At 42.5% G+C, this 27,416-nt stretch overlaps 1 protein-coding gene across 10 annotated transcripts in view; it reads right to left on the bottom strand.

The window, feature by feature from the left end:
• znf608 (zinc finger protein 608) overlaps positions 1-27,416 on the bottom strand; it is an 89,238-nt gene that overhangs the window by 43,183 nt on the left and 18,639 nt on the right. For 9 of the 10 annotated variants that reach the window (XM_073069562.1, XM_073069581.1, XM_073069610.1 and 6 more), the window contains one exon: positions 21,310-21,562. In XM_073069562.1, coding sequence (XP_072925663.1) covers positions 21,310-21,562 — 253 coding nt within the window. Of the gene's footprint in view, positions 1-21,309; positions 21,563-25,361; positions 25,528-27,416 lie in introns of those variants that run through there. The other variant, XM_073069600.1, reaches the window with a different exon arrangement.

Genomic DNA, 27,416 nt, shown 5'->3' with positions numbered 1-27,416 from the left:
GCTGCTGTAGCGGTGCCCGGTGTCCGCCCCTTTGTACAAACACAAACTTACAGTCCTGCAGGTCTTTGGGTACATGGGTCAGGGTCCATCTGTGCTGTGAAGTCGGTACGGGGGCCAGGTTGCCGTGCCTTTCGCGTAGTCTGTCCAGGACTGCTGCGGGTTCTACCTCTTGCCCCCTTGGGGCTGGTATGAACTCTCCTGGGACGGTCAGGGGTGCGCCATACACCAACTCAGCCGACGAGGCATGCAGATCCTCTTTGGGCACTGTACGAATTCCAAGCAGGACCCAGGAAGCTCGTCCACTCAGTTAGGTCCTCTCAGCCGGGCCATGAAAGCCGACTTCAAGTGACGGTGGAAGCGTTCCACTAGTCCGTTCGACTGTGGGTGGTAGGCAGTAGTGTGGTGTAGCTGCGTTCCCAAAAGGCTGGCCACAGCCGACCACAGGCTGGAGGTGAACTAGGCGCCTCTGTTGGAGGCAATGTGGGCCGGGACCCCGAAGCGTGCTACCCAGGTTGCAATCAGTGCTCGGGCGCAGGAATCAGCAGATGTGTCGGTGAGCGGGACTGCCTCTGGCCACCTCGTGAACCGGTCTACCATAGTTAGGAGGTACTGCGCTCCTCAGGACACTGGTAGGGGGCCCACGATATACACATGAATGTGGTCGAACCTCCGGTGGGTGGGTTCGAACTGCTGCGGCGGGGCTTTAGTGTGCCGCTGCACCTTGGCTGTTTGGCACTGCGCACGTTCTGGCCCATTCACTGACCTACTTGTGAAGTCCGTGCCACGCGAACTTGCTGGAGACCAGCCGGATGGTTGTCCTGATAGATAGGTGCACCAAACCATGTATGGAGTCGAAAACTCGCCATCTCCAGGCTGCTGGGACGATGGAGCGAGGCTGGCCGGTAGCCACGTCGCACAGGAGGGTCCTCTCACCTGGGCCTACGAGAAAGTCCTGCAGCTGCAAACCCGAGACTGCGGTCCTGTAGCTGGGCATCTCGTCATCTGCCTGCTGCGCCTTCGCCAGAGCTGCATAGTCCACCCCCAGGGACAGGGCCTAGACAGCTGGTCTGGAGAGTGCGTCCGCCATGACGTTGTCCTTTCCTGAGACATGCTGGATGTCCGTCGTGTACTCAGAGATGTAGCACAGATGTTTCTGCTGGCGAGCCGACCAGGAATCGGACACTTTTGTGAACGCGAAGGTCAACGGTTTGTGGTCCGTGAATGCGGTGAACCTTCTAAGAAGTACCTGAAATGCCGGATTGCCAGATACAGTGCCAACAGCTCCCGGTCGAAAGCACTGTACTTGAGTTCAGTTGGTCGTAGGTGCTTGCTGAAGAACGCCAAGGGTTGCCAGCGCCCCTCGATGAGCTGCTCCAGCACCCCACCGACTGCTATGTCGGATGCGTCCACTGTGAGGGCGATCGGAACGTCCATTCTGGGGTGCACCAGCAGTGCGGCATCTGCCAAGGCTTCCTTGGCTTTAACGAAAGCGGCCGCAGCCTCCTCGTCCCAAGTAATGTCCTTGCCTTTACCCGACATCAGGGTGTACAAAGGGTGCTTGATACAGGCTGCTGAGGGGAGGAAGCGGTGGTAGAAGTTCACCATACCAATGAACTCCTGCAGGCCTTTGACTGTGTTGGGCCGGGCAAAGTGGCGGATCGCGTCTACCTTGGCGGGCAGAGGTGTTGCCCCGTCTTTGGTAATCCTGTGGCCCAGGAAGTCGATGGTATCAAGACTGAACTGGCATTTGGCCGGGTTGATTGTGAGGCCGAAATCACTCAAGCGGGAGTAGAGCTGGCGGAGGTGGGACAGATGCTCCTGGCGACTACTGCTGGCTATAAGGATGTCACCCACATAGATGAACGCAAAGTCCAGGTCGCGTCCCACCGCATCCATTAGCCGCTGGAACGTCTGTGCGGCATTCTTCAGGCCGAACGGCATGCAGAGGAACTCAAACAGGCCGAACGGGGAAATGAGTGCTGTTTTGGGGATGTCTTCAGGGTGCACCGGGATTTGATGGTATCCCCGGACCAGGTCTACTTTGGAAAATATTCTTGCCCCGTGCAGGTTTGCTGCAAAGTCCTGTATGTGCGGCACGGGGTAGCGGTCTGGAGTTGTAGCCTTGTTCAGTCTGCGGTAGTCACCGCATGGTCTCCAACCCCCAGCTGCTTTGGGCACCATCTACAGGGGGGAGGCCCATGGGCTGTCAGACCTCCGTACGATCCCCAATTCCTCCATCCTCTTGAACTCCTTTGCCAGGCAGAGCTTTTCCGAGGGGAGCCTTCGTGCGCGGGCGTGGAGGGGTGGTCCCTTGGTCGGGATGTGGTGCTGAACCCCGTGTCTGGGCATGGCTGCCGTGAGCTCCGGTGCCAGAATCGATGGAAAGTCCGCCAGGATTCTGGTGAATTCATTGTCTGACACCGTGATGGAGTCCAGGTGTGGGGCTGGCAACTTGGCTTCACCCAGGGAGAACGTCTGGAAAGTCTCGGCATGTACCAGTCTTTTCCCTTGCAAGTCGACCAGCAGGCTGTGAGCTCGCAAGAAGTCCGCCCCCAGGAGTGGTTGGGCCACGGCGGCCAGCGTGAAGTCCCACGTGAACCGGCTGGCGCCGAACTGCAGCTGCACTGTGCGGGTGCCATAGGTCCGTATCGTGCTGCCGTTTGTAGCCCTCAGGGTGGGTCCTGGCTTCCTGTTGCGGGTGTCGTACCCCGTTGGGGGCAAGGTGCTGATTTCCGCTCCGGTGTCAACCAAGAAGTGACTGTTTGTCCCAGACGTACAAGAGGCTGTCCTGGCGGCCAGCCGCCATAGTCATTAGCAGCAGCTGGCCCTGGCCCTTGCAGGGCAGGTGACAACGGCATGCCTTTGTGCCCCACCACTGGTGGTAGAAACACCACTGTTCACTGGCCTCCTCACTCCTGCCTTTGTGTTGTGTGCGCCCCCCTGCCGGGTCTGGTCTGGTCTGCTGTTGGGCGCGTGGCCTGGTAATCTGACCGACGGATGTCACGCTCTCCCTCTTGGCTTTCCACAGCACGTCTGCCCAGGCCACCACCTTCCGGGGGTCGCTGAAATCTGCGTCAGCCAGCAGCAGATGTATGTCCTCGGGCAGTTGCTCTAGGAACACTTGCTCGAACATGAGGCTGGGCTTGTGTCCATCAGCCAGAGCCAGCATCTCGTTCATCAATGCTGACGGCAGTCTGCCTCCCAAACTGTCCAGGTGAAGCAGGCGGGCACCCCGCTCACACCGTGAGAGGTCAAAGGTCCCAATGAGCAGCACTTTGAATGCTTCATATTTGCCTTCTTCCGGGGGCGACAGTATGAAATCCGCAACCTGGGTGGCCGTCTCCTGGTCAAGGGCGCTCACCACGTGATAGTAATGCGTGGAATCAGAAGATATCTGCTGAATCTGGAACTGGGCTTCTGCTTGGCTAAACCACACGTGTGGTCGCAGCATCCAGAAAGTCGGCAGTTTTAGCAAAACTGCATGAACAGATGAAGAGTCGGTCATCTTTGGTCCAAATCCCGGTTGGACCTTCGGGGTCACCAATGTAGCGATGTGCTACACACAGCGCTGAAATAACGGCACGCAGTCAGTAAATCGTTTCGAGACTAGTTTATTCAAACTTCGCGGCGCTGGCATTTAGTCCATAGCGCCCGCCCACTCCGGGCGGAAATGACGTCAGAGGTGCGTTATCAAATTCTCCCCCCGCGCGCTGGCTATTTGTGAGCCGGTTCGCCTGCGCAGAAAGTGGGTCGCCACAACTCCACCCTTCTATTCTTTCTACTAAAGTGGATGGTCTTCTGGTTTTCCACCTTATTTTGATCGAGCCACTTTGCCCATATATCTCACCTTTCAATATCATCCTGAAATCTCTATCCTCTCAACCAAAATGGCCAACCAACAAACTTGGATATTTTTGACTTGATTACCTTATCCAAGTTGTTAGCATATACTGCACACTGATCCCTGTAGCAGCCAATCCGAAAACAACCCACTTATTCTTCAGATTACAATCTCAAAACTTATTAAATTTCTTGCACATAATTACCCTTTAATAAATGCATGCTGACTCTACCCAATATCATCATTATTTTCTCAGTGCTCATCTATTAATCTATTCCTTAATAAGAGAACCTGCTATTTTCTTTAGCACGTCAGGCCAATTAGTCTGCAGAATTAAACCATATTCTCTGTCCTCTTTCTTAAGTAGTACAATCTTCCAAACGATGGAAAATATTCTGGAATCTGTGGAATTTTGGAAGATGACAACCATGGCAAACAATACCTTTGTAGTGACCACTTCTAATACTTTGTGATACAGGTTCAATGTTCAAAGTTCAAAGCACATTTATTATCAGAGAACATATATTGCACCAAATACAACCCTGAGATTTATTTTCTTGTGGGCATTCACAGTAAATGTAAAAAAAAACAATAGAATGTGCCAATATAAATAGAAAATAATAATGGTGATTATTATTATTACTACTAGAGATACGACAATCCATACAAACTGTCCAGATAAAATTTACAGGATAAACAAGCAAGAATAACTTACTTAAATGACATAATTATTCCAAATACACATAACATACAGAAATCAGTAAATCAAAAACACCAGGAATATGCTGAAATAGAAGAGGAAATTGAAAGACTAGGGAACATGAACAGGATAGACATTGTCCTTGGGGTCACCTATGATGGATACTGCTTTCCTGCAACACTTCATATAGATATGCGGGGATGGGGAGGGCTTTACCTGTGATGGACCATACCATATTCACTACTCTTGTAGGCTTCTGGTACAAGGGTATTGATGTTTTCATACCAGGCCATGATGAAACCAGTCAATATGCTCTCCACCACACATCCATAGAACTTTGCTGAAGGTTTAGGTGATATGCTGAATTTTCAAAAATTTCTAAGAAAGTAGAAGTTTTGCCGTGCATTCTTTGTAATGGCACTTACGTGTTGGACCCAGTTCAGATGCTTTCAAAAGATAGCACCGAGGAATTTAAAACCGCTGACCCTCTCCACCTCTATCCACTGATGAGAACTGACTCATGGATCTCTAGTTTCCTACCCTTGAAGTCAATAATCAGCATCTTGGTCTTACTGACATTGAATGAGAGGTGGTTGTTCTTGTAGTACCACTCAGCTAGATTTTCATTCTCCCTCCTATATGCCGATTGGCCACAACCTTTGATTTGGCCTCCAACAGCGGAGTCATCAGCAAATTTGATTATGGCATTGGGGCTGTGCTTAGTCTCACAGTCACAAGTATAAAGCGAGTAGAGCAGGGGGCTAAGCACACAGCCTTGAGGTACACCTGTGCTGATGGTGATTGTGGGGGAGATGTTGTTGCCAATCCAAACTGACTGGGGTCTGCATGGAGGAAATCAAGGATCCATTTGCACAAGGAGGTTCTGAGGCCAAGGTCTTGAAGTTGTTAATTAGTTTTGAGAGGGTGATAGTATTAACACCAAGCTGTAGTAGAACATTCTGATATATGCATCTTCACTATCCAGGTGTTCCAGTATTAAGTGAAGAGCCAATGAAATGGCACCTGCTATTGACCTGTTGTGACAGTAGGCAAATTGGAGCAGATCCAAATCACTTCTCAGGCAGGAGTTGATATGTTTCATCACCAACCTCGCAAAGCACTTCATCACCGTCGGCGTAAGTGCTACCGAACGATAGTCATTGAGACAGGTTACCACATTCTTTTTTTGGCACCGGTATAATTAAAGCCTGCTTGAAGCAGGTAGGTACCTCAGACAGCTAAAGCAAGAGGTTAAAGATATCGGCGAACGGTTCAGCCAGTTGATCGGCGCCAGTCTTTAGTACTCGGCCAGACATCCCGTCTGGGTTGGATGCTTCCCATTATTAAGTCACTGGATTTAGATTGACTCGAATACAATTTTGTTGAGGAATGGGTTTCTTTTCAGTTCCTCATTCCCTCTAGATCAGTTCATTAACCATTTCTGAGATGTTTTCTTCATTTCAAAGTTTGAAGTAAATTTATTATCAAAATACCTACACATATGGCACCATGTACTACCTTGAGGTTAATTTTCTTGCAGGCATTCACAGTAAAACAGAAATACAGCAGAATCAATGAAAAAACAATTACACACAAAGACTTACAAACAGCAAACTAACAACATCTTGCAATGACAGACATAAAATATTCGTTAAATGTCTTTATCAATAATTATTCACCCATATAATTTCACTGTTCTCACAGTTTATAAGGAGTTCACATTTACTTCTCTTATTTTTTCCTCTTTAAATTTCTAAAGAAGTCTTTAAAGACAATAAATACTTATCAGTAATACAGCCATTCTGCTTCTATAGATTACCTCCATCTCCACCACTCCTCTTAGTACTTGCTTAAATGCATCATATATTTTGCATTTATCTTTCTTCATGTTCACAATCTCAGATGTCCACCAAGGATTTGTAGTATCAGTTCCATTACCATTTCTCCAAGCTAAGAGGTGTAAAACCCATATCTGATCATCCTTTGTTCTTTTCATGTTAACTAGCAATATTTTGATCTATATTATCCCAGCAAATTTCTTTCTTATCCCTGCTCTAAATTTGAAGCTTAGTTTGGATCTCTCCTTTTCCCAGCATCAATCTAGACCTCTAGATTCAAAGAACACTGCTCACCAAATGTTCGCTTCCTGATAACTGGATCCACTGGACTAATCTCATTCTTGTGTGACCTATCAGGCACACACGGGAACAAGCTAAGTCAAAGATGAAACGTAAAATAACAAGAAAAATAAAAAGCGCCCATCTTGAAGCTAATCTTCCAAAGAGATGCCTTGCCAATCCATCAGAGAACTTGACCAGTCCACGTGCTAGGATTCATAACTAACTCCATGTTAGCTGTTGGCTGAATGCTACTCTTAGACCGTAAGACATAGGTGCAAAATCAGGCCATTCAGCCCATCGAGTCTGCTCCACCATTCCATCATGGCTGATTCCGGATCCCACTCAACCCCATACACCTGCCTTCTTACCATATCCTTTGATGCCCTGACCAATCAGGAAACTATCAACTTCCACCTTAAATATACCCTCTCAAAGCATCTAACATTATCTATTTGATTCTATTCATCATTACTAGAAGTGAAGAGCAATAGCAGTTTCAAAATCATTATCCAAAATTCTGGCTGGGACCATTTTCAGAAGTCTTACAAGTTGCATTTAAAAACTATCGGTAACTCTTATAGTGAAGCTTTTATCAGTTTTGAATGATAAATACGGTGGATTCTGGTTAATTGGACAATTGGTTAATCGGGGCAGCGCTTATTTGTTCTTTGCTTAAAGAACAAAAACGAATTAAGAAACTTTCCGGATTCCCTGCATTTATTTGGGACACCATGCTGCTTAATTGGGGCAGGAGGCTTGCCAAACAGGCTCTATCATCAGTCGCGCACACTTGTGCGACCGTCAGACGCAACAGCATGCTTAAAGCAAACAGCTTTTAAATAGTGTCTCAAGAGAAATCAGTTTGGCAAGAAATATTAGCCTTACCAGTGATGACACATGCCTAAAATATAACCAAAAAAAACCCTTGAATTCTAACTTTCTATTTGCCTGTTACTGGGAGGAGGAAAATATGTTTGTGACAATGCACAATAGACAAAAAGAGATGAACTCCATGAACTAACTACCAAATCATATAACTATATAACAATTACAACACGGAAACAGGCCATCTCGACCCTTCTAGTCCGTGCCGAATGCTTACTCAGATATACTGTAATATCAAATATAATTCCAAAGTCCTTGCATACTTCTATGGAGGTTGCAGCATTCTCAGCTCCATTCACTTGATTTCTCCTCTTAATTGTGGTACTCTTCTACATGTAGAACCCCTGGGATCCTGTCACTATACTTGCACAGAAATTTAAAGCTAAGTTTCTAAGGGAGCCGAACATTCCCACCCACTAACCTCAAGTTACACCAACAAATAATTCTCTCTATGCTTCCACTACACTATATTGGTAACCTTGCTCAGTATTTTCTCAGCTTTAAAACTGATGATGACGTGCAGAGGTAAACATGTACGTAGAAAATAAAGGTAATGTTCAGAATTTGGAATTTGATCCAAAAGGCAACAACAAAGAAGGGAATTTGATTTATTCATTCACCAACTGACCCTGATGTTATCCCCTACTGAGGTAAATGCTCCTATTGTTGTAACACAGTGAGTCCTCTGTCTCACATGTGCAACATGGTGGCAAATCTGCTGGCAGGCAATAAAAACAGCCAACATTCTTGCGTTGTTGTCAATGCAACTGCTTTAAGTTACTGAATGCTGAAAATGCTCTTCGGTTCAGATTATGTTTTTTTTATGACCAAGTTAATGAACTTCATCCACGCTGAAACAAGACTTTGAGCATAAAATCCCTCACTTGACGAAAAGAGGCAGTCGGGTTTTAATTTTAAATGACATCTGTGCCAATCGCAGATGCCTCTTTGAAAGTTGGCAGTCACTGTGTCATTTATACAAAGAGTTTAACTAACAACTTAATTGGCAAGAGAGGTGATGCATTCCTTTTTATAGCTGTTAAAAGTTATAGTGTAAACTGATCCCAGGAGTAATGTTGCAGCCTGACACTGGGATGGATCCCTGTCCGCCTGTCACCTTGTTCACACTGAAAGAAGAACCTGACTTGCTGACCAATCAAAATTTATCCTGGCTGCTTGCAAGAGAGCTTGTGCCGTAGCTTACAGTAGGTGGTAACAGGTTTACTAAAAAACTTACAACAGGAGTCTTACATTGGCTTTTAAAGCCTCAGTGCAGCTTTGGAGTCTTTAGCTTGGGGAAAACGGTCAAAAGGGAACAACTTTCAACTGCACCAGAACTGCTGGTCAGGATATTTTCCCAATTCCACTGGAATCTCTCCAACCAATGGCAAACATACAACTCATTCCCCTCATCTTGCAGACAGTTCTGTCCTTGACAGTGAGAGGAATTCCTGGATCTGTTGCTATTCCCACCATTTCAACTCTAGCACGCAGGTTGTTCCCTGTCACCATTCAACAAGCTATGGGAGCTTGATGAAGGCAGTGTAATAAGTGTGGTTGTGAAAATACTTTGGAAGCATGGCTGGTGTCAAGGGCAGGCCATGCAATTCCTCTACTATCTGAGCATTGTGAACCCATACCATAACTTGAGATATCTGTGATTCCAGCCTCAAAACAAAATGAATGCTAAACTATTGTATCACTGTTATCTACAACTTTGCATGCTGTTATCAATGACAAGAGTTCTCAATAGGTCCGCACACACTATAGCATCTCTTGCAAATATATAGTCTCTCAACTTTAAAAGATAAAGATCTAAAGATTAGCTTTCTTTGTCACAGTACATCGAAAGATACAGTAAAAATGCATCAAATCAGATCTGTGAGGATTGGACTAGACTGTGCCACCACACTTCCTACAACAACACAGCACAGAGAACGTACAAACTCCTTACAGAGAGCGGCGGGAATCGAATCCTAGTCGGTAATTGCTGCCATGCTCAGTCCAGATTGATCCTGGGTCCAATAACCCTCATTCACACAAAGTGTAACACCAAACCCCCAGAATTCTAGAAAGGCAAATTAGCTTCAGATAGATGACCACTGAACTGGTTACCAGAGCAGATTGAGAACTATCACGTATTTAATGATCTTTAACTGTCTTCTCAGTTCAGAAACAATTTGGGATGGACAAGAAAGGCCAGCATTGTCAGTGACATTTACAGCTCTCAGGCAAATAAAGAAAAATCCTGATCACAAGGCAAGGTTTCATCAAAGGAAGGTACTGCGAATTCCTGCAAAATGACAACAAACAGTAATCTTACTTATTTACTGAGACAGAGAATGGAGAAGGCCCTTCTGGCCCTTCGAGCCGCCCCACCCACCAACCCCTGATTTAACCTTAGCCTAATCGTGGGACAACTTACAATGCCTGGTACATCTTTCGGCTGTGGAAAGGAACCAAAGCACCCAGAGGAAGCCCACGCGGTCACGGGGAGAATGTACAAGCTCCTCACAGATAGCGCTCTGCACTGCCTTCAACAGAAAATGGAATACATACGTGTACAAGCTTCTAATATTCAACTTGTGTTCTGACATTCTTTGTTGAACTGCGTGTGTTCTTCCTCAAAGACACAGGCTGCATGGTGTATTACTGCTTAAGCTGCCAAAAATCACTACCCATCCCCTATTGTCACTTACGAGTTAAAGTAAAGCCACTATTTGCCTGTATCTATGGATCAGGCTCAGCCAGCACAACAGCTGCAAAAAAACAACAAGCTAAGGAACAGAGCACACGAATACTAGGGAACGATCACCCCGCATGTAGACATTAGAACAGATCATTCACACACGTCTGTGAGTCCAGGAAGCAGTAAAACCAACAAAAAACAGCAGGAAGGCACAAGCCAGCACAGGAGCCAGCGTCACTCGGGGAAACCAGCCACAACAGCAGGAACTCAAGTTGTTCAACAGCGCTGCCCTCCCTTTGTATGAACTCATTTTATTAATAGTGAAATAATTGCTTATTTTATCCATGAAGGAAGAAACCCATCAGAGTCTTCATCCTGCACAATGCCCCTGCTGTGAACCGCTTTTGGTTTCTGTATGAAGTGATTCTTCTCACTTTTCATCATATTTATCTATCAACTCCTCATCTTCACACGTCTGCTTTGCACTAGCTCAAAAGGTGCACAGGCTTCAAAGATTGAAATGGACGAGAGGCCCACCTCGGACTATCAGGTGTCCCTCTCCCAACCAAACTGTAATCCCTGGTAAAGAAGTCCTGTTAACACTCAGTTAGTTGACAATGAACCTGACTAAAAGGGGCATGGAGACAATCCATGGTGAGTTTTTCTTACAGGAAGCTGAAAACATTCTGCATACGATTCAAGATCAATGGGTTCCAGAGTGGTCAGTGGAAGAAGCAGGCTCAATCACGCAAAGCCTTTTAAAGCCCTCTGTAAAACTGAAAACAAATTATCAGCTTTGCCAGCTTCAAGCTGTCCGTGCAGAAGGAGCTTGCTTTCACAAAAGACTTCACTCGAACTGTGAGAAGACAGCAGTTCTCAAAGAATCTGCCTCAGGGATACCAAAACATTTTCTGTAGCTCATTTCCTGTCACTTTCTTGTCTAGACTGGTACAGCAGCCTCAAAACCTTACTGTTATCCTCCCCCACAGCAACAATACATTCATGTGCTCACTCCTATTCTACTAAAATGGTTTAATACAGGATAAAGTCCACTAAACTCAGCCATGCATGCTACATTCTCCTTTGATGATAAACATTCAAATCTGGCAACTTAGATGACTCAAAAGGATAGGGTGATACACAATCTTCTCAATATCTCTTAGGATAAATCCACACGTGTGCTTCTGGGAGCCTCTTGATCCCTCACTACCTAAGAGACTTTGAATGTTCAATGATAACATCAGAGCAAATGTTCCATCTATTTCAAAGTTCAAAGTAAATTTATTATCAATGTACATATATGTTAACTATATGTTACCTCAAGATTCATTTTCTTGCAAGCATTTACGGGGAAATTTACATAAGATTTATATGAAAAATTATACATAAACCAAGGCTGACAAATACCAAGACAAGCCATTAAATACTAAGAATACGAGTTGTGAAGAGTACTTGAAAGTGAGTCTGTAGTTTGTAGAATCAGTTTAGAGAGTAGTGGTAAATGAAATTTATTCATGCCAGTTTAGAAGCCTGATGGTTGTAGGATAAAAACTGTTCTTGAGCCTGGTGAGAGTAGGACCTCAGGCTTCTGTACCTCCTGCCTGATAGTAGTAGCGAGAAGAGGGAGCAGTGGGTGGTGGAGATGCTGCTTTTTTGTGGCAGCACTCCACGTATTCAATGGCAGGGAGGGCTTTGCCTGTGATGGACCGTGCTGAACACATTCTGTAGCCTTTACCACTTCTGAGCACTGGTGGTTCCATATGTTTAGTATACAGGCAGCATGGTAGCACAATTGCTTTACAGTGCCAGGGGTCATTTATTGGGGTTTTGATTCCAGCCACTGTCTGTAAGAAGTTTGTAGGTTCTCCCCATGACTACGTGCATTTCCTCTGGGTGCTCCATTACCTCCCACACTCCAATCAGACATGGGTTCGGATTAGTAAACTGCAGGCCTGCTATGTGGCAGCACTTGCAGACTGCCCCCAGCACTCTGCCGACAAGGACACAAAAGATGCTGTGTGTTTCGATGCTTAGAAATGCATGCAACAAATTCAAAGATTCAAGGTACATTTATTATCAAAGTATGTGCGCAATATACAACTCTGAGATTCATCCTCACCATGGACAGTTAAGAAGAACCATGGAACCTTTTAAAAGGAAAATAAGCATGAGCACCCTCCCTGCGCCAGGCACAAAAAAAAAACAAATCATGCAAACCACAACAAAACCAAAATAAAACGAGCGATAACACAAAATCAAAAGGTATATTCAGTTCAACTCAGTGTTCATTATCTGCAGGCCACCCCAAATCACTAAAGCCCAGACCAGCATCAAAAGTAAAGCTAATCTTGATCTCAACAATCTTCTTTTGTCCTGAACTACTGTCATTAGCAGGGGAAATACCCCATTTATTAAGTTCTATTATTTCTCTTAAATGTTTCAATTAAGAAGGTACAGAAGCCACAAGTCTCACACCAACAGATTCAGGAACACCAAGCTCTTGAACCAAAGGGGATAAATTCACTCAACTTCACTTGCCTCATCACTGAAATGCTCCCACAACCAGTGGACTCACTTTCATGGACTCTTCATCTCATGTTTTTGACATTTATCTATCATTATTATTTATTTTTGTATTTGCACGGTTTGTTGTCTTCTGCACTCTGGTTGAATGCCCTAGTTGGGGGTTCTTTCTTTGACGCGGTTATGGTTGTTGCCCACAAGAAAATGAATCTCAGGGTTGAACATGGTGAGATATATGCACTTTGATAATAAAATTTGCTTTGAACAAGTAATTACTACTAGGGATTGCATATATGCAGATAAGGTCAGGTTGCCGCGATGTCATTCAGACTCTAGTTCAAAGGGTGGACTTCGTCAATGTCAAAACTGAGTCAAAGTCCAGTTGATTGTCACATACATACATTTGCTTGAATGACGACAAGCATTTTCCAGGACAGTGAAAACATTTTAAGGATCTTCTCAAAGACTCCTTGACAAAACGCAACATCCTCACTGATTCATGGAACCACTGAATGCAGAGAGGAACATTTAAGGTGGCACCTGAGTCTATACTCAGTGGCCACTTTATTAGGTACACCTGCTTGTTAATGCAAATACCTAATCAATGCACGCAAAGCATACAGACATAATCAAGAAGTTCAGGTGCTGCTCAGACCAAACATCAGAATGGGGAAGAAATGTAATCTTAAGTGACTTTGACAGTGGAGTGATTGTTGGTGCCAGATCACTGAGTATCTCAGAAACTGCTGCTCTGCTGGGGATTTCCAAGCACAACAGTCTCTAGAGTTTACAGAAAATGGTGTGAAAAAACACAAAACATCCAGTGAGTGGCAGTTCTGTAGGTGAAAATGCCTTGTTAATGAGAGAGATCATAGGAGCGTTGCCAAAGGGTTCAAGCTGACAGGAAGACAACAAAAACTCAAATAACCAAGTGTGCATCTCTGAACACACAAGACTTTGAAACTTGGAAGTGGCCACTGAGTGTATGCATAAAGAACCCACATCTCAAACTTCACACATACCCCATTTAGTCCCTACCTGTGTCACCACCACTAGAGTCTTACAAGGTACTCTTCAGCAATTCAGAACCTCAACCCCAAGATTAGCCTGTGCGTGTGCTTTTTTTATTGCTGTGTCAGTATTACAGGTGGCCAGTGATAGCGATCATAAAAGTTATTTTCCAAATTGTTTTTAAGTAATTTACACAAAGTCTTAAATTGATTATTATGAAAGATAGCATGAACAATTGTGGAAAATGTATTTAACTCAGTAGAGCTGATCCCTGATTTCATTAATGGACTTTGGCAAAATGCAACTGAGATGAAGGAAATCCCACAGGAAGATAGGGACAGCATAACATAAAATAATGAGTTTAATCTGAAAATCAGTTCTAGAAAAAAATATATTTTGATTGCATTTTGGAAAACACCGTCTACATTTGAAAATGAGCTTTTAAGTGTTTTGTGTAAAAAAAAACTCATGGTTTACAAAGCAACGCCCTTTGCAAATTGTTCTACATCCATCAAGCTTCAGTGCACTACACGTCAAAGTACTGTGGGAGTTAACAGGAAATAATGACTTAAAATTAGATGGACAATAATAAACCTTTTTGGAAAAAAGAAAATTCCATCCTTGGCCTTTTAAGAACTCTTATCTGCAGATTCCAAAATCATTAGACGAAAGAGCTTAACAGAAAAATAAGTGCCAGCATCAAAGTGGTGGGCTGTGGTGCTGAGCAAGGGATGGTCAGACCATACTGTGAGTCCCTGTTTAAGGGTTTGTTCAATGAACTGCTATTTAACAGAATACATCAAAATATCCTTGGCACCTCTTAAAATCAGCAGCCAGAACGTCATCCCTAAACCAAGTATCAGTACAATACAATAAGCATCTCTTACTGTTTTTGAAGAACTGTGTTTCAGTGTACCTAAATAAGTTATTAAATCTCCATTTTAAAAATCTGCATACCTCTTAATGAACAAAACGATCTGCGGAAAATTACCTTTCCTGCATTTATAGGCGTTATAGCTAATTCTGTTGATTTGCCTATGCCTTAATTCCTGCACAAAATGGATAAGAAATGCAAGAGTTGAAGTAAACAGGTCTCTAAAAATTTCAAGAATCATTTCACAAATTTCAACTTTTCACAGCAACTTTATCTCAGGCAGTCACTCACAAATGGGAAGACTTGCTTCCACTTCCGCTTTGTGTATTCTGAAGTGACTACTGAGGACAATGTTGGAATCACAGATGAGGCAGGTGGTGGGTGGCCAGCGAGTGGGCAGCAACGGTAGGCATCTACTTGCTTTTGATGCATTGTTCCGAGGTCCTGCTAGCAACCCGAAAGCTCTTCACGTCTTTCAAATGCAGGGCCACGATTTACAATGGGCAGACTGTAGCTGCTACATTTTCAGCAGATCGGTGATTTCGTATAGAATCATCGAGTCATGGGTTCCGGCCCTTCAGCATGCTCACGGTGGTGCCCAATATTTGGCTCATAGCCATGTCCTATCAACGTGCTTTTCTAAACAGCTTTTAAATGTTGCTAATGAGTCCATCTCAACCACTGTTTCCGGCAGCTCATTCCAAATACACACCAGTGTTTGCGTCAAAACTGCCTTTGATGTATTTTTTAATCTGTTGCCTCTGATCTTAAATCTATGCCCTCTTGTTTCAGACGCCCTCCCTCCCCTGGAAACGGACTATGACCTTTCACCCTTGCTATGTACCTTATAATTCCAGCAGGTCACTCCCTCAATCTCATACTCCAGCAAATAAAGCCCTATCTACACAACCTCTCCTTTTAACCCAGCTCCACACACCCCACCCCCAAGTCCAAGTCCGGGCAATATCATGGAGAAATCTTTTCCACATTATTTTCCGTTTACAAGCATGTCTCTTAAAACAGGATGACCAAAACAGTTATCAACAGTCCAAGTGTGGCCTTCCTAATGTCTTACATATCTATAACATAACTTCCCAACTTCTATACTGGGTGGCCTGACTGATGATGGCCATGGTGCCAAACACGTTCTTCATTGACCCCTCTGCCTGTGACGCCGCTTTCAGTGATCTATGCACCTTTTTCTCTTCGGTCCCTCATTTCCATAACATTGCCGATGAGCCTACCTTTGACTGCAGAAATCCTACCCTGGTCTGATCTCCCAAAATGTAATACCTCACATTTATTTGGATAGTCCACATTTCATGTTTGTTTGCTTATAGATCATTACAGGGACTTCAAACCAGCAATTAACATGAACTACATTCAACTGAAAAACCAGCTTCTTTTACACTGTACCCTTCTAGTGGCTTGTTACAAAGTCAGTAACTTTATTTAGGAATTGCTGTAACATCGATTTGCTGACGGCGACAGCCCAAATGCTCACCAAACCTCACATGAAAAATGCTGTGGAACATTCGCAAACACAGGATCACTGGAAACACTTCTTCTTAGAAAGCCCATTGGAATTTAGGATGGCTTGCTTCCTCCACATGGTGACTGATTAAGAACAATGCAAAGCCTGCAGACTGCCAGAGGTGAGGCAAAAGCAGCTTGAGAGGGTAAATAGATGGAGGGGTGACATTGACTGGGTCCTCGCATGACCCTTTCAATGTATGGGTTTATTGGGTTGCAATGACCATGTTCACAGCATCAATCATGAGTGTACCAATATTGTGACTCTGGGAAGGAACTAATAGAAGATTGTTGAAGAGAATCCTGATGTCTTTTCCTGTGGTGTACAATGTGCCCTTCTGTACTTGCAGCAATCAAACAAAGTTCCCTTTCTTGAAGATGGGCACAATTATGGTATCCCTAACACCTCCAGACATGCGCATATATCCCTGATGAGCAGAGTTGAACTCATGAATTCAAATCAGAAACACTGCTCTGCGGCCTTTGACCACGATCAACAGTCTATTCAACTGATTACAGGGCTGGGGGAGCGATGAAGTGGACCGTCATTTGTGCAGAAGACAGGGGTTGGTTGAGGCAATATTCAAACTGCTTTTATTAAACCAATTAACCCACTCAACATATATCATTTTGCTGTTACTAATACTTACCTGTGGCTCTACTCAAAATAGGGGAGCTTGAGGTAGGGAGGGAAAAGTGGACAAGGGAAGAGGAACCACAAGGTACAAAATAACCACTTTCAAGATTCAAAATAGTTAATTATCTTTCCTCAGTATGTGGGTGCAAAGTAGAGCAAAATGACTGTGACTCTGGATCCGATGCAGCATAAAAGAACCACAATAAGCATAACGGAAAAGAAAAAAAGCTGCGTACAACTTAGATATCCATCCACCTCTCTTTTCACAACCAATTATGTGGCCACTTAGCAAAAGTATTGAACAGAGGATTTAGACACATATGCTGTTCCTGAAATCATAACATCAGTAGCTGGATGTGACTTTGCTACAATTTAGAAAAGTAGGCCCACCAGTGATCAATAGCAAGTCATCTTTCATACTGATGGCCATAGATTATATCTCAAATTCTTAAATTAAGAATAAAAAGAAAAATTGAAGAATTTTGTACTTGTAAACTGAACATCAACTTGCCTTCCAGCAAATCAGCCAATCGACACTTTCCTTCTGAAATCAAGCTGGCAAATGACACTGAGGCTTTCAATGACCTTGTGTTGCCTCTTTCTAACTGGCCTTCCCTAGGCAGGGGCCATTAACTGCCTGTTATTTTATCTACATTTCAAAGCAAATTTGGCTGGGGCTCCCAGGAGGGTTTCTTGCATCTGTAAGGGAGCAGACTGCAGAATGATTTTTTTGTGTTGTTGTTATAAAGACGCCAGGTTTTCTGTTTTTGACCTCTGCCTTTTGACATCTTGGCTTCCTGTGCCATCAGCATAACCAGATACGTTCCACAGTGTGAAGCTATAATAATATCACAGCATTTGTAAACCAATTCAGACATCAGCCATAAATTATTCAAGACAGGGTTCTGTTAGTTCAACTGCCAGTGAGAAACTCTTGAGCTATAATTTCAGCAGCAAATTCCCCCTACATCTTTCCATGCCCATTTACTATTCTTCACAACAGGCCAGCAGTCTCATCTTTCAGCACTTAGCACCCTAATCTGCCTATTTAATTTTGGGCTTTTGCGATTCTGAATCTATTTTCAGACTAGAGCCTCTCTTGTTTCCCTCCTCCCCCACCCCCGACTGAGCTTTTATCATTCTTTTCAAGCTGAAAAAAAACGAGCGTTTGCAGCAAGAGATGGTCACACTATTTACCACCCCTGCCCTTTCAATTTTGCTTTCCTCTTCTTTCATGTGATGTTTGTTGTAAAAATAGAACTATTATGTTATGCATCTACATGAGGTAACATTCCTTGCCCCAGTGGTAAGGGGTTGTGATTGTGGAGGAAGTTGTACTCTTCATGAAAATCCACAAGCTACTGTTTCCAATCAGCCTAACTGGCTGCTCTCCGGACGCCAGCAACTGGCTGCTCTCCGGAGCTCCTATTTGCATGTTACAGTTAAACCTTGACCATTATCCTCAGGCAATGATGAGCACAACTACACTTTTGGTCAACTGACCTGGGCAGAAACGTGAGCTGGTCTATTGACTTTAGAGTCAGAAAACCAAACAGATTCAAATAGTATCAACACTGCGACTGAAAGAAAATTCAACCTCCCTCTAACCTCATCACACTGACCTCCGACCCCTGTATCTTTCTCCTAAGTTTTATACATTTAAGTCTGATAAGCAGCTTAAATGGTAGCAGCAAAAGAGTTTAACATACACAACTAATTTATTACAGTTTAAAGCTGTTTTATATATGGTAAAGCACAGACTAAATTCTCATTCCATTAACACACTGGGGCTCCGTCTTCGACCCAATTAAATCCATTAATGGGGATTGCAAACCTTAGCATGCCATAAAAGATCCTTTGCTGTAGTCAGGTATGTCTGTGCTGCGGATAGTTCGCCCCTACAGTAAGCCCCTGATCTTTCTTCCTTTATTTTTTATAAATGCCTTTGAAAATCCTGCCTTTCCTCTCTATTCATGCTAGATAATCACAGCCAGAAAAGCTCTGACAGCTTACGTAATGGTCTCCTGAGGCAATTTGTCACGCCAGATATTAGCCATCTTCAGGAGCTTAGTAGCCCATTTGTTTCCTTTCTGCTGTGTGCAAATAGTTTACCAGACAGCACTGCAGAAAGAATTGCCTTTCATTCAGCTGGTTCTACATGTCCATTGTTCTGGCTCTCTTAGCAATTCACCCCTTAGGCAATAGTCTCAACCAGCCTTCAAATTATCACTTCTGATGATTGGAACTCTCACATAATAATAAGCTCTGCTTTGCTGCTGTTAGGAAAGAAGTGATCATCTTTTCATTTAAAATGCAGGACTTTTTTCTGTTCCACTGTTAACAGGATAAAACTTGGCACCCTTTTCTTCTGCCTACACTGCACTTTTTATGAGCAAATACTCAGGGCCATTAGCACAAAGGAAAGCGAATGGCCACTTATAAATAATCAAGAGGGTTAGCAACATCTTCACCAATCCCAGAGAGGCATTCCATTCTATTCTAAAGAAGGGGAGAAGAGGTAAAAACAGAATGGGTCTATAGAAATATGCACCAATTTTGTAACTGTTATATTAAATGTGATTTTGTTTTGCCTTCAGTCTCCTGGCCCTATTTTTTCCGAATAAAAACAAAGCTAAGAACATCTTTATTTTGCAACTGAATCCTAAACATCTAGTTTTACATTTTTTTAAATCACTGCTATCTATTGGATAATAGAACAGACCTCATGCTTGCAATTTTTAATTAGCTAAGTATGTAATGTCATCATTTGTTAAAAATAGGGAACATTGTCCATGATTATTATGATTTGTCCACTAATTTCAATGGTTTTCAATTCAGTCTTGTGTGTGCAAAGGGGATTCGGCAAATATTTTATGAGAAAGTATTCTCAATTGCTGCCTACTGGGAGAAAAACATAACAAAATTAGGTAGAAATACAGCAATAAACAAGAATTATTTTTTCCTGAACTATTTGTTCCGTTCAGGCATAAAATATTCATTGGGTCAGAAGGGTATTTGATTCACCATGAATAACTCTATTAAGGTCACCACAGGCTCTCTTACTGCATCACAAACAGCCACACATTCTGGTGCTGGAGGGCAGTCATTTCTAGGAGCCTAGTTATTCCATACACTTCACCACATTTTGTATTGAATTCATAAAAGCCCCCAGCTATTTTTAGCATTAGTCATTGCCTGGTTAAAAGGAAAACTTCTATCTATTAGTTACACGAAGAGTAAGTGCTGAAAGAAAATCAAGCATTAAATCAAGAGTGAATGACCAGGAGTATGTTCTATGAATATTAACTCTTCAAGCTCATTAAGAAAACAGGAAACATAAGTAATTAGAAAACATGTAGTGCTGATAGCAATCTTTTCCCATTGTATTCCAATTGAAACCTATTGGGGAGAACTGGAACATTCATTTCCCAACTGGCAGCAACAAAAATTACTATTTCAACTAAAACCAAAGGGAACCTCAATGGTTAACAGCGACTTTCAATGTAAACAAATAAAACTGCTCCATCTCAGCCTGAAACCCTAACTGCAAAGGGGAGGAACAAGACTTCAGACAAACTGAATTTTAACCTTCCCTGACCCCACAGGTGTTCAAATTCTCAGTTACTCAAAGCCACCAAAAATACTTGAATGATAAATGTCAAGAGTTGACAGCCTTGTTTAGTTATGGTCCTTAAACACTGTAGGCTCTGCATCTGATGCAGGTTTTGTGTTTCATCTGGTCAATGAGAACAGAAAATACTAAAAGCACTCAGAAGGCCAGACGGCAACTGTGGAAAGAGAAACTGGTTCACGTTTTTTATGCAAGGACTCTCTCTGCTCTAGTGTTGTGCTGGTGGTGCAATCAGATGTTGGCAAATGAAAATCAACTTGCTAAGGTGACCCTGTCAGGAAGACAAGTCCTCACACAACCTTAACGCAGTTGGCCTGGAATAGGTTTGGGACTGCGAATATGGATGTGTGTTTCAGCTCTCGACAAAAGGAAGTCTGGCAAATGTGGAAGAGGTTTTAAAAGATGATATGGGCAGAAGGTCTGTGCTCAACATGGGTTCAGATATGACTGTAAAACCAGAAACAAAACAGGTCCAGACGTGGGCAACTGAAGTGAGGGACAGAGATACAAATTCAGCTGGGTAAGAACAAATAGAAACACTGGGTCTACCTGGACAATTGCAGAATTGGAAATGCATCACGAAATTGCAGAGGGACTAAGAAAATTACTTCAGTCACGATAATGTTGAATTGGGGAAAACTTTTCCTCATCTAGTATCGTACTTCACATCAGTCTAACTTTCTCAGCGTAATTCTGATTCTATTGTGCTTTATTTAGTTTTTCTTTGAATGGATCCATCATTTATTTGTTCCAAATGTCTCTCAAACCTCATAGGGGTAACTAAACATAGCAATTCATATTTTTACCCAAATGATATATATATATACACACACACACGTTTATAAATATTTGCTTAAGCGTTTACCTTCCTCCGTTTCATGCCACACAATCCCTTCCAGGTTTACACTGGTTCCTGGCTCACACGGTCCAAGGCATTCTGGCTCAGTCACTACTCCAACCTCACAAGTATTTATTCCCATTGAACGAGTCCTTACTAACAGCTGCTCAACTGGTGCAGCAATGCTAGATGAAGGAGGAAAGTAGGAAGGCAGAATCTGAGGTGGCATGCTCACAGAGATCGGGGGCGGAGGGGCAGGCACAGTGAACAAAGGATCAACCTGCAAAACAAAACAAAAAAAGAGGAAAATGTTACAACCTTCACTGTCCTTGGAAATAAATTAAATCTCAATATCCTTCCCATAACAATTTTTGGTAAAAAAACAAAATCTGAAATCTCATTCAACCTTCAGTTTAATTTCATTACGAGTGAATACCTCCGGTCAAGCATTATGTTGTTTAAGCCCTTAATAATACAACAAATGCCATTTAAGAATGCCTTTGGAAAGAATGCGCAATATATTGATAGGAGCTATCAGAAATAATCCATTATCCTTCAACAAAGAAAAGGATATTCTACAAAATGTCACACATTAATGAGCATGTGCAAAGCATTAATCATCCCGGAGAAAGTTCAATGGGTAAAAATTAATATTGCTCCATGTGGTTTCTGCATAAGAGGGCAGAGGAAGTTACAAGGGCATGCTGTAATCTGGAGGAGGGGATAACTATGTTGGGTGATCATCATAAACTAATGCTCTGAACAAACCTGCCACACAAGGCGTTCGTTTTTCTGGTCATTTTGTTAGTCAGAGCTTTGTAGGTAATGGTTAGACTATCCTTTTGTACTTGCCCTGCACATCTTAACAAGCCTTAGGAAATGCACACAGACAAGAATGATTTACTTGTTATGCGTTTGAATCAGCTGCAACACATGCACCAAATTGCAAGCTAAGCACAGCCTAACTGCTTCAATACTTTCAAATGATTTACAATAATCACCTAAAGGATAAGCACACAATCGTAATGCTACGTAGCTTCAACTCTGCCACTGACTGCCTGGCAAAGAGTCTGCACCTGGGCGAGAATAACACAGCATGTGGCTTTCCATTATGATTCCACTCCTCTGTCACAGTCATCATATTTTTGCATTAAAGAACTGAAACCAGTGCCATTGTCATAGATTTCAACATCTCGTGGAATAACACATAATGAAGAGCATTGTGACATCCTATTTAATGGATCAGCCGGTAGTTGTGCTATTTGCCCACTCAGATTAGGAAGCTTTTCAAGAGCCAGGACTACAGTGGGGTAACAGCTCAGTGGATATTTGGGCACATCACTAGAATCCAATTCACGTGGCTCACACGAATGAAACTGCTGATAGGCAAAAGGTATTACATTCTCACCATACCAATCCTGTACTTTGTAATGTAATACCTTTAAAAGGCCCTGATAACAGGATAGTATCTCTTCTTCCCTAACAATGCCAGATCTGCTGAGACATAAAGCTCCAGGGAAAGACAGTGACTGCTTTAATACTGAAAGACACATTCTTTGATGAAACCTCCCTTTGTTGTTTATTGAAAACCTATTTCAAATCTTACCACAAGCAAAAGACTGTAATCAAATGTAGCCCCGCAGAGCACATTACAGGATATATTTTTCCTCGGCACGTAGCAAAAATTCAAACTGAATGAGAATAAAAACAAGAGACACAAAATCTTATTCAGTGTTAAAAGGCTAACAATGTGACGCCAATGAGCCTCTTTCCATTAAGCAATGCTCTAACACCATCTGTTTCCTTCTGCAATTCAGCCCTCACAAAATCATATATCATACTAAAAGAAGGAAGATACCAATTTTATTTTATAAAGTAATTGCTTTGGGGATCAAATAACTGCTTTCCTCCCCCACACACTTCTCCACAACCTACTCTCATGCCCATTCTATTGTGATGGGAATTAAAGGCACAGTCTTTTCAGGCAGAGAAGGAGCACATTGAAAAAGGGATAGAAAACAGTGGGTGCACAAGACTTAACAGCCGGACGTGGCAGTCTGTCAGAGTGGGGAAAATATATGTCAGAAACAGACGTTCTGCTTTCTTCAGCGCTACTCGAGCGTGATTATTCCCAGGTGTTTATGTGTGCTGATCAGAATTCTGGCAATTCATCACAGAAAGCAGAGCAGGGAGAAAGAACGTACTATCTACTCTGCAAAGATATTTACACACATAACTAAAACTGTGCCCAACTCTTATATGCAAGCCAGCTCTTTTCAAAGGCAGTTGGCCATCAGCTATTTATGTTCACAATGTAAATCTCCTGTGCATATTTTTTCAGCTTCTTTTGCAGTAGACTGTATGATGAATGCTGATCCGTGTTCATGGCGCTCAGATGCAGTCAGACTTTTCAGAGGTGGAAGATTTTTTTAATTAAATGCCAGAAACATTACAAAGGTAATTATTTATAAAATGATCCAACTCTATGCCTTACTAATCCTGCAAGTCAGATATTGTCAGAATTCTCCAGTAACTTGCTCGATTTGAATGTTTCTCTCAAATCAAGGAAGTTATTCTGCTGAATTCCCATGTTCTGAGTGTTAGAAAAGCATTTGGGCATTTTGTAATTACTCCAGAATATACCAGCAAGCCTTCTGTAGAAAGAATTCTAAAAAATTGACACTGATTTACGGAAAGATATTACAGCACCGCCACCAACCTAATCATTAGTACTCCAGCAGCAGTCATGTGAACACATCAATTATGGGCAAGTGCCAAAAGCTCCAGAGATCCAGCAGATTAACAGGCAATCCTCTGTTTTACAAGCATACATCAAAAAGAATATTAATAAGAGGAGGGGGCGGTGTGAGAGCTTGTCAGGCTGATTCAGCCATGGATGTAAGCATTTCTTCCAGTCTTTTTTTTTCATGAAACTATTCCATGAAAGAAACTGGCACCAAATACAAAGTCTCTTGCCGCCACCTTTTCAAAAGCACTGTTGTGGATCACTGTAACATTTAGGAAAGTAAGAAATCTGGAATTAATTTCATCCTGCTGTTCTGACAAGTATTTAGGCCCCTGGTACTTTTAAAAGCATCAGTTCAATATCTTCTCATTTCCACTCCTCTGTTACTAAAGCAACCAAATTTATCAAAATTAGCCTTAAATATTGCAAGACAACTGGAATTACATCAAAGTAAAATCCTTCCATGTACAAATATAGCAGAATCCACACAGGGTGTGCTGAGATCTAGATGCATTATAGTGCTGAAGTTTTATTATTTAATACTCAAGGGATATTTTTATCACCGATATGCGTCCATTATACTTGAAGCTGGATCATACTCACAGAATTACTTGTTTCATGCACACAAGAGGATGGTTTAAAGGCGGGGTCTTTTATTTTTTGTTGGTTTGAAACAATAATTTCAAATGCAAATAGACTATTTTTAATAATTATAGCCTCCAGATCTACTAAAGCTCTTCTAGACAACTCCATGTGAACTATTGAATACAGTATTATCAAAATCTCTGGAAATCTATTACTGTCAAGCAGTATGCCAGCGGTAATTCCCAGCAGGGCACACATTATTGTGTTTTTTTCCCTCTCTCCACTCCCTGCCTTAAATCCTAGTACTAATGCAGCTCTAATGACCTGGACTGAAAAAACCGGCTCTGCACAGTTACCTCCTGTTTTGAATTCATTGCAACAGATTTACAAGGTCAATGGCATCAGTCAGCATTAAACATGCAGAGATTTTAAGAGGCCTGGAATGTTACAGATAGAAAAGCATAAATCGAGCCAAAGGGGGAGGATTAAAAGAAAAAACAATATAAAATGGAGTGCATTATTTCCTATGGCATGTAGCTACAGAATCATTTCAAAAACAAATCCTCATATTTTATGTATAAGGAAGCTATTTCTTTCCTTTTCCTTTCAGCAATTAATAACACACAACTAAAACACCATTCTGAAACATGACATGTTCCAATCAAGCAGTCCTAAATTTCATTAGCAAACCAATAATTGTACAAATAAATGGGCAATCCCCAATGTTCCATTAAAGGAGGAACTTTACCTCTCCTCTTCCAGCTCCATCCATAAGTCACTAAAGCAAAGGATGATCTATGGGTCCAGGCTGCTCACTATGAACAAGCTTCAATTAGATTAGACCAGCAAATATTCAAAACAGGTAAAAATGTGAGCGGCAGTGTCGTTTAGTCCGTGCCTAGTAGATGGCTCCTGTATCTGTAATTAACATATGGATGCAATCTTCACATTCACTCAATTAGTCACAGACGTTGTTGGTAAGCTGAGAAAGCAAATGCTGCTCATCCCAAGGATTTACAGTCACAAGCATCACACCACAAGCTCAATTCCTCCCCATTATGCTTGCACAGCCAGTAAGCACAAACCTATTTTCCCCCCTCTTCTCCCTCTTCCAAATGTGAATGGGTTCAAGCATAAAACCTTCAAGTAAGCTCACTGTCAGAAAAAGGAATGAATCAAGAACAATAATGTCTTTCACCGGCACCTGTACTTGGGCATAATTAGTCCAACCAGTTTCATGTTTCCTGTAAGCTATGGAGATGCGGCAAAAGCCTCACTCATGCCACAAAAGAAACTGATATAAATGTCACCCAACTGAAGTGCGGAATGAAAGTGTAGCTTATTCTGAATTTTAAAAAAAAGTTTTTGTAAAGTTAGTTCACGGAAGAAAGAAAGCAAGCTGCCACCACACTACACGAAATTTCCCCCCACTTATCAAACCTCCAGATTCCTGCAGGGCTACAAGGGTTACAGACCGTGCTTCTCAAGTGCTCATGCATTATTTGCGATGCCAGAGCAGCTATTGGAACAGGAAGGCTTCACAATTGAACCTAATCCTTATGGTGTCTCGTGTGGGGCTTGAGAGGGGAAGTCTCATTCATCATGGAAGCCTCAAGTGACTTCCCCTCTCTGTACGGACATTGAAAGAAATGATGGTAAAATACCCGCCCAAATTAAACAAGGTCGGTGTTGGCCTGGAATGAGAACTGAAGCCCCTGAGCCAAAGGGGTATCTTTAATTCCTATATGCAATTCCTCTACAAACCACCAATGTTTCAGTTCTGCTCAAGGCCCACTCCTTTTTCTGCCACTTTTCTTCTCACCCTGTCCCTCCCCGTTCTCTCCACAACTGAGAACATGGTTGATTTCTAACTTACCCCAGTTCTGAGGAATGGTCATGAACCTGATGCACAAGTTCTGTTTCTCTCTCAATATACTCCCTGCCCAACTGAGTGTTTCCAGCATTTTTCATGTATTCTAAAAGATAATACTTCTAGGAAACACAGCCACCCACATCAGGGAAAAGTACACCATGGGGTCCAGAGTTCATTAACATTAAAAAAAACTAAGCTCTGTTGTCCTTGGTAATGCGCTATAACCGCTGATCACAAGGTCTCTCATAACACTACTGCCTTTTGAACTCAGGGATATTTAAACTTGTGATAACGTTGCAAATATTTGTTCTCATTTTTTTAATACTATACTCCAAACACTGAGTATCTACATTATTGAGGATGCAGTGTGGTGTCTAATTGTTCTATTTGTTCCTGGCAGTCAGCCAGCAAGTCTTCCAACATTTGATTCAGCCCACTTTGTGATTAATAATACCACTTTCAATATCTGTGTTGAGTTAATACAGTATTTGGGACATTTCCTGGAAGATTGTTTAGAAATGAATCATATTTCTTCAGTGGGATTTTATTTAAAGCAAACTCCGCCACCCTGTTTCAGCTTCAAAGGTCAACAAAGCCACCAAACCCTCTCTTCCTGATCCCTTTATGGCCTTTTCTGTGCGCACTAAAATAACATATAAAGTTACTTGCCTTTATTCTGCGTTACTTGGGTTTGGTGGGGGGAGGGGACAGACAGACTGGATAAATGTTCGTGACAAGAAACTAGAGACATTTTCAATTGATCTGCTTTACCAATATATCATGGGGCGCATTTTTTAAGCAGATCTAAGCTATTTAATTGTTTCATGCTTGTTATCATTGTTTCACTGCCTCTCGTGCATGTTGCTAAGTAAAATGCCCAAATGCAAGTTTTGCACGGTTACAATTGACAGATTTTGCCAAGTGGCAGAT

Source organism: Hemitrygon akajei, chromosome 2 (assembly GCF_048418815.1).
Source record: "Hemitrygon akajei chromosome 2, sHemAka1.3, whole genome shotgun sequence".
In the NCBI taxonomy this organism is placed as follows: domain Eukaryota; kingdom Metazoa; phylum Chordata; class Chondrichthyes; order Myliobatiformes; family Dasyatidae; genus Hemitrygon; species Hemitrygon akajei.
The sequence above is the reverse complement of the archived record's forward strand: the minus strand, read 5'-3'. Positions and strand labels throughout refer to the sequence as shown.